The sequence below is a fragment of the Oryx dammah genome, unplaced genomic scaffold (assembly GCF_014754425.2).
Source record: "Oryx dammah isolate SB20612 unplaced genomic scaffold, SCBI_Odam_1.1 HiC_scaffold_11, whole genome shotgun sequence".
NCBI classification, from domain to species: domain Eukaryota; kingdom Metazoa; phylum Chordata; class Mammalia; order Artiodactyla; family Bovidae; genus Oryx; species Oryx dammah.
In genome coordinates this window covers 40,888,859-40,902,999 of record NW_024070195.1, presented here as the reverse complement: position 1 = coordinate 40,902,999, position 14,141 = coordinate 40,888,859, and the positions used below count along the sequence as shown (strand labels likewise).

General features: G+C 38.3%; 1 protein-coding gene across 1 annotated transcript in view; it reads right to left on the bottom strand.

The window, feature by feature from the left end:
- SRPK1 (SRSF protein kinase 1) overlaps window positions 1–14,141 on the bottom strand; it is a 68,590-nt gene that overhangs the window by 2,710 nt on the left and 51,739 nt on the right. Inside the window, 3 exon segments of the mRNA XM_040249836.1 lie at window positions 1,184–1,276; window positions 4,703–4,772; window positions 9,496–9,603. Of these exon segments, the coding sequence (XP_040105770.1) occupies window positions 1,184–1,276; window positions 4,703–4,772; window positions 9,496–9,603 (271 nt within the window).

Here is a 14,141-nt window from a genome sequence, read left to right as displayed (position 1 = left end):
CCAGGATTTTTCGTCCTGAGCAAGTTGGGTAGGCCTGTCAGGAACTAGGTATTCACTAAACTGAAAATTAAAAGCCGATATACTCAGCATGGTCTCACGGTATTCAGAGGCAATTTATTACCACATACACAGAATAATTTGCTTGTACTCTATTTTTGTCTCAATAATCTATTAAATGTTGCTTCAAAATAAGGCAGGAATTAAAAAATAAAGAGCTAAAAACCACGTCCAACATGTATAAAAGTAACAAAACTAAAAAAACAAAATTTCAGATACAGCTGCATCACACTGTACCATTGTGGAACATCAATCTCCTTTTGCCTCCTCGAAACAATAATTTTTTTTTTAAAGGTAGTCAATTATCAGTGACTTGTTAAGGTTAATGCTGCTTTAAAAGTTTTTTTCTTATATAACACTTATTTGAAGTCTCTTCTGTGGGCAGTGAGTGCCTGATTACCTACTTGGTACATGCGTGCCATTAACCTGCCTTTGCACACAAGGAAGAACCCTCAGGAAGCACTTCACCATTTTCTGGCCCCAAACAGAAACATTAAGAAATGCTTGCTCTCAAGTGTTGACAAAAAGAGATTTTTCTCAGCCCAAGTGTAGAGATTTTGAGGAAGGGAACCATGAGAAAAAAGGAAAAAAGGTTAGACAGTTTTCTAGCCCCTTGTAGGATCAGGTTTTCACATTTCAGTATTTGGAATGCATAAAAAATGCATATTTAAATATGCCAACATAATATTATCCAGTAAAAAATTTAAGGTGAATTTTATCTTTGTTTTCCTTACTAATAAATGATAACATAAACTTATGAAATTGAAAGTATAAAAGTTAATTAATTCTACTTGTCTTTTGATAGAACTGCCTCAGCAAAATCTGCCCATTTTTCAGAAGTGCTATATTAGGAGTAATCAAAGAACTATGTGCCAGCTACTATATGAAGTAATCCCCATTTAGAAATCAGGAGACTGAGTTTGGGTCAAAGACCACATCAGTAGTACAGCAGTTGGAATCTGAACCCAGATGGTCTGGCTCCAGTCTCTGCTAAGTCACAGCTCCACATTCAAGGCAGAAGCATCCTTCTTTAGGTGTTGAGGACACTGTACCCAGCAGTACTTACCTCTTCATTGTCAAACACTTTTGTCCCCTCAATGTCTGGGAACAAACACACTTCTTTTACCTTTTTTGGTGAAAAATTCCTTGGAATATTTTCCTGCCACAATGAGCTTGCGAGGCACCTTCCCCAGAAGTTCTATGATCAATGCAATGTGATCTGTATGTTTCAAACATTTCAAGAGGGGGGAAAAAGACATACATAATAGGAATAACAAATGTAGTTCTAAACACCGGCAGAAAGAGCAGCATGCACACCTCTTTGTAAAGCATTTCAGCTTGCTTTCTGTCCTAAATGAGAAGAGGACTCTATCCATCTAATGGAGAATCCAGAAAACCATTACAAATCAGATAACCACTCCAGTGGGACTTGAGTGGTGACTAAAAACCATCTTGGTGTGAATGCTCTGCTTCCTGAAGCTGCATCCCTGGGACCTAGATGAAAACTCATGTTAACAATACTACCTCTGCGATTGAAGAAGTCCTGTGAATATTTCCCACTGAGGGCAAAGCGTCTTGGAATTCTGCCTATCAGCTCTATAATGTGCGCAATGTGGTCTAAAATAGAAGGGTAAGAAGAACAGGATCAAGGACAAGCTGTAAAAGAGGTTTTTCTATGAATAGCTTTTTCAAGAACTAGCTACTTAAAAGTAACCACAAATAAAACCCAGGATACTCAAGGGAAGACTGGGAAGGCCAAGAATTATTTCAGGTGATTGATCACCTGTAGTTGGCAAGCCCCATTCTAAAGTTTGGAGGCTTATCTATTTTATTTCTATTTTGTCTATATGTCTAGGTTCAGGTGGGTTTTACAAGTAAGGTAAAAAGTGTGCCAATATGCTTCAGACATTCTAGGATAGATACTGATAACAGATATTTATAACAGTGTTCAACAGGGCTCTGCGGGAAATAATATCACTTTATTTAAGAATGTTAATGACAAAGCACTCATATATGATTAAGTTTTCACAATCACCTTGTAGAACAGGCCAAAAATTAATACCCCATTTTAAAGGTGAGAAAATAAAACCTCAAGGAGAATGGACTACTTGAGCTATATAGCTAATAAGAGCTAGAGCTCAGATAAAAGCCCCTATCACATCATGTCTTGTCCAGAGGGTTTTTTGTAATAAGTCATATTTTTAAAGAAAAAATTAGCAACAACATTTAAAGCACAGCTATTATACTTGAGTACATTTGGCTCTAAAGTGTCTAAGTCACGCAGTGCCTTATAACTGTCACAGCAGGACTATGGCCTGTGAGTGCTGCTCGGGAGACGTGCAGTCTGTTGCCAGGAGGGGAGCTTGGACTGGCCAGCGTCCACACCTGCAGACAGCCCTCCTAGCTTTCCCTGCAGGTGCCAGAAGGAAACATATGAAGAGATTTAAAAGGCGATGGCTCCTAGCCACAGAACAGTTTTAAAAATGACTTTAATTCTGCAGTTATAGAATCAAGGTCAAAAGGAATCACTGAAAACTTCTAATACTGTATCTCAGAGGGGAATAATATGCTAGGGACGTTCACCTATCTGGGAATTTGGAAAGGTTTCAGGTGCTTCCTATTTTTCATGTAAAGGACTCACTGGTGTCATTTAAAAGCAGCTTTATATTCATGAACTCACTATAACCTTTGGACGGTCTGACTGAATTTATGATCTGGTAACAAGTATTTCACTGACATGAAACTTTTGCCAATCTTAGGCAGGATCTGCAAATAAGTATCTTTGTATAAATTAATTATAAATGCGACTATAATTTGTCTTACTGTAAACTTCCAAGTAAAATACTGGTTCTTTTAGTATTTTTCTTAGAGAAGGAATTATTTTTCCCTTGAAACCGTAACATTACTTTTAGTTGCAGTAACCTACCTCTCGTTTATCAATTAATCATAGGATTAATATACCTGACAGGCAAAATTATTCAGTATTATTCTAAGGTTTAGGGCTGTGGAATGTCACTAATAGCAGAAGACACGCCACTTAGGCCCCAGTCCTACCGTGACTCCAAACTCTATGCCTACACTAGCGAGGGGTGAGCATTTACTTATTCTGCTCCTATAGGTCAAACAGTAATTAGTACTCTGAGGTGTTATCTCAGGACTATTAGTATTGACTGGAACAGAAGGGAGTAAGTTATGATCTAAATATCTAGGGTAACTGGTTCTGTTGTGTCTCTTGAAACTTTCATTTACATTTCACTTTTCAGGTTTGATAGCATAATACCCCATAGAATATAATTCTAGCCACTATATGAGTTTTGTACCACAGACTATTTATAGGTAATCTAGGGAAATAAAGAAAAAAAAATTAATTACCCTTACAAAACAGACAAAGTAGGGCTTTCTTTTTTTTGCTGTGTAGCGCAACATGTGGGATCTTAATACCTTGACCAGGGACTGAACCTGGGCCCCCTGCATTGGGAGCATGAAATCTTAACCACTGGACTACCAGGGAAGTCCCTAGTAGGGCATTTCTAAAACAGTGTTAAGTCTATGCCCCCAAACTTATAATCCAGAAAAGAAGCAAGCAGATAATAGGGAAAATCAAGTGTGTACAGAGGTAGTAATTATAGTATATTCTTAAAAGGGGCTTATGTACTGAAATTATGTCCAAATTGTACCCATTAAAATAGGTATATGGCTATGGAGATTAGTTAGCAGAGCATTTTCCAAACAGGACTTATTAGGAGGTTCTACTAACACTGCCTACTGACATCCCAGTTTGAGAAAATAGCACTGTCAGTTCCATACAGCACAGAACCTGTTTTCTTAAAGAATCGAGGAAAGCACAGAAAGTAAAAGACCTATTTTCCACCTTGGGTGGGTCCAGTGGCAGTACTCTCTCAAAGCAATCCCCACTGATTCTGAAAACAAAAGTGCCAAAATCATATAATAAAGAAGGTAAAACATTCCTTTAATAAAGTTCTTAAATTCATGCTATCATCTAGTTACCTAAATGCCACCATGATTAAAAAAGTAATCACACAGTTGTCTGGTTTCACAGCCTCTCAGAGCAACTGACAGCTTAGGCTTTTCCTACTGGTATTGTAAAATATAAACCTGTAATATTTTCTTTTAAAATGTAATTCTAAATGTTAGTATCCTTTAAAAAGAAAAAATATATAGCTTTCATTTTCAGAAAGGAAAAAAAAGAACACTAAATGCTGTATAATTTATATAGACAAAGAGGATATATTCTCTGCATTCAAGGAGTGTATGTATGTTGAAACTGACTTCCAGATCAAGTTGGAAGCATAACTAGGCAACAAACTCATGAACAGGTAGATCCAAACCGGGTAAAGAATGAATCGCTGATTTACTAATATACAGGAAGACAAGCAGATGCTTTAGAAGAAATCTGGCAAATACAAGTTTCAGTTCAACTAACTGTAACTGTGGCCTTTTCTCTAATCTTTACATAGAATTCTTTAGTATCTATCATAAAATATCTACTATATCTAATACTTAATATAAAATATAATTCTTTTCTGGGATTTATATATACTTAGCACACTAAGAAGACTAAGGCTCTTTAGTACTAACAGATGACAGCCACCATGCACAGACAACCTTAGGTGAGAGGACCTACCTTCATCTCGAGTGTACTCCTCCCCCGAATGAGGTTCAAATAAATAGTCACCTGTGGCCAGTTCAAAGGCCTAAGAAAAAGAGGGAAAGCTTATGAAAGCATTTAAAAAAAAAGACCTCTGGGAAGTTTATTGCTATTTGGCTCAATTTTAATAATTTTTTTTCTTGGAAAAATCTGCAAATGATCATTTAAAACATTGTCTAAAAGTCTTCTTAAAGAGCTTTCCTTTCACACCTGCACCTTAATAAAATGGAGCAGGAAAACTGCAAAAGCTCAGGTAATATCAATATGTGGATTAGTCCAAGCTCCCTGCGCCCCAATCTCTTAACCATTAATTCAGCTCTCTTAAGTTTCTCTTTTGGCTCAGAGAGGGGCATATCTAAGGTGATTCTAAGTTATTAAATTATTCATGAGGTGAGTATTTTTAATAAATTCACACAGCTAGAAATTAAGATTTTGTATCTAAAATCAAAACCAAAAAAATTCAGAAGTTTTTCTACTTAGGAGTTTGGTGGAAAGCACTTGCTTTGGAAAGCACCTGTTAAACTGTCCCAGATAGGGAGTTCCAATTCCTTGGTCTATAGAGAATCAGAAAAAGATGAAGTATAAACGGAGTCGGGAGCCACTAATACTGATCAGCAGGTATGCATTCACCAATCAGAAAAAGAGAGGCATGTCTCCTATAACAAGAAAACTTGTAAACAGAGTTTAAGAGGGTCTGAAAAAGTGATTTCCTTAGGAGTAAGTGTCAGTACAGAGGACAGCATCTGAATGATGGGGCTGTATTAATTTTTCAGTGATTAACAAGAGAGCAAGTAATTTAACAGCAGTTTTAAAAAGGACCTTATTGATATAAAAAGTACAGTTATCAGTCAAGTGCTAGTAACCACAGGTTAATTTTGACTGACTCAATGGTGCCAGGTATCCCAGACAATCTCAGGAATGTGGGGTGGATTTAGTTGGGGCACATTCTCAATTTATACCCAGGTCTAGGTCTTGGTGGTCTGCCATTGTCATAAAAGAAGAGTCTTTCTCAAAAATGTATCACCTGGGCTATACTACTGCCCAGAACAAGACCACAAAACCAGAAGTTTCAGGATTGTCTCTAAAATGTCAGCAATGCTGTGTGGCTTCTTGCTCAGCATAGCTTGTTTTACATGCTAGCAGTTCGTTACTGAACTACACTGATAAAGCAGATACTTGTTACACCCTCAAAGCAGAACAGAAACAAACGGCTTCTTCTTCATCAAAATTTGTCAATCTCTCCTAAAACCAGTACTTTAGTTTTTCCATCTTATGTTGGGACTCAGTGAAAATATTACAAGTTAAAAAAGAAGATGGTTTTCTAAAAATTTAAAATACTCTAGGCACTTTCCTGGAAGTCCAGTGGTTAAGTCTCCACTCTTCCAATGCAGGAGGCATAGGTTCAATTCCTGGTTGGGGAACTAAAGTTCGTTCCACATGCCATGTGGTATAGCAAAACAAAAACAGATAAAAAAACTAAAACTTTCCACCTAGATACTTAAAGTTCTCTAAGAGAACTTTATTTTTGGAACATAAGGTAGTTGCTTATTAGTTACAATTTTATAATTAACAGTACAAAAAACCCAACCCAAACCAAAAGATCACAACAGAACTAAAAACCCCTAGAAACTTGATTACAAAACACCTAGTTGAACATCTTTCCTTTACAGATGAGAAAACTGACCAGAAGGGAAAGGCCAAGCCCGTCCCAGAATCCAGGGCTCTGGTGCCTCCACTCCTCTCCTTGTCTCACGCTGACCAAAGGGCCTATTCTGTGCCTGTCAGGGTCATGCTAACAGACACAGGCAAAACCAGTTACTAAATCCAGTGTGCTGGTACCTCCAGATAATAGAATATTATTCAGTGCAAAAAAGCAATGAACTATCAAGTCATGGAAAGACACGGAGGGACCATAAATGAGTATCACAAGCAAAAAAAAGCTAATGAATCATGCTGTATGATTTCAACTATACGATATTCTGGGAAAGATAAAACTATGGAGACAGTATCTATTCTTTATTCATTCCTAATGCTCTTCACAGAACATTCCCTTCTTATAACTGCTTCTAACTTTGTAGTATCAATCACTAAAGTGGTAGGCAATCTCACAACTTGCCTTTTTACTTCTCAGAAAGGGTCCCAATCTTTCCATCAATTAATTGCACTGGATGAAGGAGGATCCATGTCTCCAGGACACTTCTGATATTCCAAGATTTATTTTTATTCTCTGAGTATGGTGATATTTAAAGCAATATTTCTACATCTATTAGCAAATGAGAGAAATTTGCGGTAATAAATGGGGCTCAAGTTTTCATGGTACTGTCTCAAGTCAGTTAAGTGCTTTCCCTTCCTTAGTCAACAAAATTCCTGTATGTGAGCTGGTCCAAAGAGAGGCCTAGGTTAACCAACCCCTCCTTTCATCTTTTTTGCCTTACTTCTTAAGCCTGACATTGTACCATTTTAATCAGCAAGCAGGACTTACTGCCCTCAACTACACTATTAAAAACCACATTATAGTAAATCAAAGGCCACCTACAAACTAGCTGTAATTTGTATGGGGACATCTCTATCAGTTATTTCCTCTACCAAATCAAACCCCCCAATACAAAGCTTTAAAGTATGGCAAGAAAGAAGTTTTTTCCCCAATGTTTTTCATCTTGTGCACACAATACCAAACCATCTTCATTTCAGGTAGCCCCCCTGCTTAAAAGACCACTGATGTGTCAAAACAAAATAATAGCTGAAATTATAGTTTAATATGTCTCTGGTTTAGTTCAGTCATTTGATGGCCCACAAATATTAATTAAGTATTATTGTATACTAATGAATTTGTTTGATCTTGTTCTTGTCTCCTGGGAGGGCGCCTCTAAACTCTTGGGATTTCCAAGCCGTAAAAGTGACTCTTATTCATGGTGGGCCCTTTAGGACCACACTTCAGTTTATACTAATGAGGTGACTCATAGTGGGCCCCTAGACACAGTTTCAAGACGGGGGATGGACATGCCCCCAGGGTGGGTAAGACCAATTGTACAATCAGAAGGTTGAGGTGTTGAACTGAGTGTTGTCATAACTGACTCCCTAATCTCCTGGAAGGATAAGGAGGCTAGAGACTGTAATGATCTCAATGAAAACTCTGGGCACTCAAAGCTTGGGTGAAATTCCCTGGTTGGTGATACACATTGATTTGTCAGAAAAGTCAAGTATGCTAAGAACACAGAAGTTTCTTCATCTCTAGTACCCTCTCAGGCCTCAATATATACATGTTTTCATTTGGGTGGTCCTGATTTATATCCTTTATATCAGAACTGTAATATTTTAGCACTTTCTTGAGTTCTGTGAAAGATTCTAGGAAATTACTGAATCTGAAAGGATAGTGGAAATCCCCAATTCGTAGCCAGATGGTCAGGAGTGTAGGTGCCTGTGGACCCCAGAGCTTGCAGCTGGTGTCTGAAGTGAGAACAGTCTTGTGGAAAACTATGCCTTTAATCTGTGAAGTCTGTGATGACTCTGGGTAGTGAGCATTAGAAATGCACTGTAAGCACCCCCTCAAAAGGTCTCAGGCCCTGAACCAGACATTTAGCTATACATAATAACAGACATCGCTCCTGCCAGTACGGCACTTACAAGTAGGAGAGAAAAAAGTAAAACACACAACTAAATCGAAGAGTACCTCCATTTCAGGAAACAATTTAATATGTTCCAACATGAGGCTCGGAGAAGGCAATGGCACCCCACTCCAGTATTCTTGCCTGGAAAATCCCATGGACGGAGGAGCCTGGCAGGCTGCAGTCCATGGGGTTGCGAAGAGTCAGACATGACTGAGCGACTTCACTTTCACTTTTCACTTTAATGCATTGGAGAAGGAAATGGCAACCCACTCCAGTGTTCTTGCCTGGAGAATCCCAGGGACGGGGGAGCCTGGTGGGCTGCCGTCTATGGGGTCGCACAGAGTCGGACACGACTGAAGCGACTTAGCAGCAACATGAGGCTATTTGTGGGAAGTCATTTAATAGCAACTAAATCTGATCACTTGAGTAGTTGCTTGACAAGGAGAAAGCAGCAACTTAAGAATCCATGGATAACTGAGCTTCAGTCATCTTGTGAGGTACAAAGATGTCTGAACAACTGCTGAATGTATAGAACTGTATAAAATGAATCAATTTCCAGGGTTGTTCCTATCTGATAATAGAGCTGAAAGGGAAAGGGGTACCTGTAACTTGCAAAAGCAATACCACTTCTGAGCAGTTGTTTTTAACGCCTACCCCCAGCCCCCATCTGTAATAAGAAACATTTGGTTCCTTCACCTAACAGGAATTGGGCAGGAACCGAATGGAATGCCAGATGTTTATACCTAAGGTTTTGAATTCAGACATCTCCAGACATGGGATTTAGAGTGCCAGTTCAGTTCAGTTCAGTTCATTTCAGTCGCTCAGTTGTGTCTGACTCTTTGCAACCCCATGAATCGCAGCACGCCAGGCCTCCCTGTCTATCACCAACTCCTGGAGTTCACTCAGACTCACGTCCATCGAGTCGGTGATGCCATCCAGCCATCCCATCCTCTGTCGTCCCCTTCTCCTCCTGCCCCCAATCCCTCCCAGCATCAAAGTCTTTTCCGATGAGTCAAATCTTCGCATGAGGTAGCCAAAGTACTGGAGTTTCAGCTTTAGCATCGTCAGAAAAAAATTCCTTTCCTATTCTTAAAATTTGCTGGTCTACTGAAATTAGCAAATTACCACATAACAAGTTAAAGTCAACAGGAAAAACATTACCATGCACGCTGTGCTCCAAATGTCAGCAGGGGTATTATAGCCAGATCCTATCAAAACTTCCAAGGAGCGATACTGCCTTGTTTGAATATCTTCGGTGAAATGTTTGTGCTGAGTAAATGAAGGAAACAGTATTTTAAAATTCATTTATTCTAAGAAGTAACAAGTCATAATTGCTTAATAATGGAGATTAAGATAAATTCACCAAAGTTTTCCCTAAACCAAAGTTCTCATGTAGCTCATTTCTTAAATATCATTTTTATGCTATTGGTTTTAAATAGCACTTTTCTTTACATGCCATCTGCTCCAAATTATTTCTGCAAACATGAGCCTGAACTTATATATAGATACACAGGTTAGGCAATAACAATTTTGTAAGAAATGGAAAACTATTATCCCAAACAAAAGTTGTCTAAAATAATTTGCATTTCAACATATAAATGTTACCAATTTAGGTTCCATTCAAACTTTTCCTTGCTGTGTTCTCATTATGAGAAAATAAAAGATGTAGGTTTCAAGTTTTAAGACTCTTACAAACACCACCCATAAAAAGACTTCTTGCCTTCAGTCTCCTTTTGCTACCTCAACCCTCCAAAAATACAAAACATTTATCTTGGGGACCATGTTAACCACTATGGGGATGCAAGCATCAAAACAACCAGTTTCTCTAAGACATGTATGGGCAAAAAGGGAAAACATCTAAAAATAAAGAAAACAGCGATTTGTGAACAGCGGAGTTTAGGCAGAGTAAGCTTCAGGCAGAAAACCATCACTGAGAGGAGCTCCAAAGGGAACAAGTTTGACCAGAAGTACTTCAAGTCGAGGGGACATCACAAAGGCATGGAAAGACATTTGCAAAAGCCAAACACAGCTAACTGCTAGGTTGAAGAGTTCAGATTTCATCTGGCGACAAAAGACCACTGCATGTTAGCAAACAGGAGAGCATCCCGTAAGAATACCGACAGGACCTCTGAGAACACCATTCCGGTAATTTTCTTCTGGTTTATGGCCAGATTTAGGCTTAGTAATGAACATCTGAACAATGACTGAAAACAGGAAAGAGAAGAGTTAAAACCAAGGACATTCACAGGAAGAATAAGTGCAATTTAAAAATTCAACGGTTAGAAGCGGGAGACAGGAAGAAGAGTCAAAAGGAACTCTGTGGTAGAGGCTGTCAACAAAAACGAGTGGAAAGACTTAGAGAGGGAAGTGGTTTCACAGGAAAACAATGGGTTCAGATACTGAGTTTGAAGTGGAAATGTGCTACAGGTAATACACTTAGAGAAATGGACATGCTGTTTTCAAGGGAGCTGTCTTTATGCATGGTGCCTTACTACTGCCTTACAAAGACTCTGTAAATGATAAATGAGGCCAAGAATCATCAAAAGAAGTTGAACTGGAAACACACACATCCACTTATTCCTGAAACTCCACTTCTGTAGAGAATCCAGTGTTAAATTATAAAAGAATAAACTGACAGGGACTTCCCTGTAGGTTGTAGTTAAGACGTGTGCTCCCAATGCAGGGGGCCTGGTCAGGGAACTAGATCCCACATGCTGCAACTAAGACTTGGCACATTCAAATAAATAAATACATTTTAAAAAATAAAGAAAGAAAGAATAAACTGACAAAGACAGAGAATGGCAAAGAAGTCACAGCAGTACAATTTAGGAGCTGGAAAGCAGAGAGATCGTTGTTAAATGTCTTAATGGATCCAAGGAAGCTGAATAATAAGCCACTAGTGAAAGCTGAGAAGCACGGTGATAAATATCACAGTATTCCTCCTCCCAGGGATAAGGATTTAGAGGTATCAGGTTATTTCTGGAAGTAGGTGGGTAAGTGGAACACCTTTTAGAGAAACAGAGCTCAGAACACCGGCACGATGCAGTGTGACAGCCCTTCCCTGACCTGACACAGAGGTTTTGTCTGAAGCAGGTAAACAGTTCCTGGAGAATGCTCGGCATGGTTGACGGGAGAGTACTATTCTGAATACAGGGCAATTAAGTGACTATATGTAATTGTATGCTGAACCCCCAGTTTTCTAGCTTAACTCAGTTTTCAAAACACTAGCAGTCAGGCATTTACTCTCTGGTTAAGAGATCTGAGGAAGACTTAAGTTTTCTGTGGGAAATATGACCAACCCAAGACCCTGACATCTGAGGATGAAATGAAACAGCTCAGACAGATCAGTTCATAGTGAATAATTCAACAAGATCCACCAGGCACAAAGCTTCTAAACAGCTTTCTGGCACTCCATTCAAATAGTCAGTCAGTCTTTTGTTTAATGACCCTAAACAAAGAAGGCAAGGAAGACACCACAGAAAGAAGAAAATGGAAAAATAATATCCTCTCAGAGATAATCATGGAACCAAGGAACTCTTAGAAAATAAGAATATAATAAGAGAAATAAGAAAATATAAAGCTTAAAAGCACAAGCTGAGAAATCTCCTGGAAAAGGAAGTGTTAGAAAATAAAGAAGAGATATGTAAGAAAATTAGAGAACATGAATAAAATCTAACATTTGAATAATGAGGTACCAGAGCTAGAAAAGAAGAGCATTAAAGAAAAAAAAAAAATCAAGAAACAAAACCAAAGAACCAGCGTTTCAATACTGACAGCGCACTCTGGGTTCTTAGCTAATGGATGAAAATAGATGTCATAAGGCACATGGCTGTTAAATGATCCCACAGACTTCCTCAGTGGAAAAGATTTCATACAAAGGTCCAAAAATCAGAATGACTCTAGTCTTTTAGCAGCAATGACAGGAAACTAGAAAAACATGAAGCAATGACAAACATTCTAAGGAAAAATGATTTTCATCCTAGAATTTTACATGCAGTAAAACCAGAATAAAGACATTAGATGTGCGAGGATGCTCACTCCTTTAGGAAGCCACTAAAAGTTGTATATATTTCAAACAAAAACCATGATGGAGTAAACCAAGAAAGACGATCAGAGAGACACAAAATGGATATATAGAGAGAATTAACAACAATCTCGAGGATGACTATGAAAGGAAATCTCAAATGGCAGTGAGGCAGCAGGCCCACAGGGTAACCAAAGAAATGAACACAGACAGCAAGTTCCAGGATAGAGCGCTTTAGGAAGAAAAAGTTGACCAATACCCAAGGTATCCATGTGTATTACAAAGCAATGGGTCAAAGTATGGGGTAGAATTAAATGATAAAAAGTTAAAAACAACAACAACAACAAAAAACGACTAAATAAATGAAACAACAGTGTTAGGCAAAAAGGGAAAAGGAATCATAACACAATATATACTTAGTTCAGCTGAAGATAGCATTAGAGTCTGAAAAATATAAACATGAAATTATTTAGCTCAAAGTCATATTAAATTGACAAGATAGGGAATAGGTGTAATGGCAGATTAAGTCCTATTGGAAAGGAAGAAATAGCTAAAACTGAAAAGAATTGGAAGCAATATACCTAAGTTATTTATTAACAGTAATGAAGGTAAATACTATTACATGGGGGAGTGAAAAACTGGCAAAGGAAGGGCATAGATTTTTGAATTAAAATCTAAGTGACCCTAAGCTATATATGTATGTGCATAAGTGATGAGCAAAAAGTATAATATTTTAAGCAACAAAGCTCTTTGAAAATAATATAAAATTCCATTACAGAATGCCAGATGCTGCTGTGCTTAAGAGACCAACAAGATGTGAGCTCAGACCAGGATCTGGCAGGACAGGCGCCTTGTCTAGTCACCACCGTCCTAGTGCCCAGTCAAGTTTGCGCCCACACGTTTGCCTAATGAGTAAACACATGAAAAGAAGGTAAAGTCATTTTAGCATAGAGACTCATTAAAAAAAGAAATGTATGTGACAACTAAAGAAAAAAGACATTAATTCTGTTGTAGAAAAATGACAGGGAAGACTGTACCCAAGTAAGACAGAGTATACCAAATGCACAAGGCAGGCATGACGGAAGGTGTTCCAAATACAAAGGCAAAGGAGCTTGAAATGACGTGAGCAGAAAACTGACAAACATTTGAAGTTTATACCACATGATTTTTGTTACAGAGTCAATGTTTTCCTCTATAATTGTTTTAAATACTTAATAAGCACCTCCTATGTACCAGGTACTATTCTAAGCACTATAGCTACAGCAATGAGTGAAAAAAAATCTCTGCTGTGATGGGACATACATGATAGCGAAAGGGATATTAAACAAATATATAGAATCAGATTGGGTTAAGTGCCGTGGAGAAAGAAAACTTAGGGGAGAGGGTGAGAGGAAAAAAAAGGAAATATGTGAGTGAATATAAAAGATGCGTGGGTGTAAAGAGTAGTGGTTTATGTTAGGTTGGTGTTCAGGCAAAGATCCCCCTGGTAAGATGCCATCTGAACAGGAACTTGAATATCTACTCTTTTTGAAACTAAGTTTTTTGCTTGGTGTGGTGGTATGTGGGCCACAGTAAGGACTTTCTATTCATTCTAAAGGAAGCCACCACAAAGTTTTGAGAATATCTGACATGCATTTAAAAGGATCACTCTGATAGTTGTGTTGAGAACAGTCAGTAAGAGGCAAGGACAATGAAGAGAAGTGAGGCGCCACTGCAGTCATGCAGGTAAAAATATGGTGGCCTGGTGAAATAATTCCAATTACCTAAAAGCTTTTCCATATTC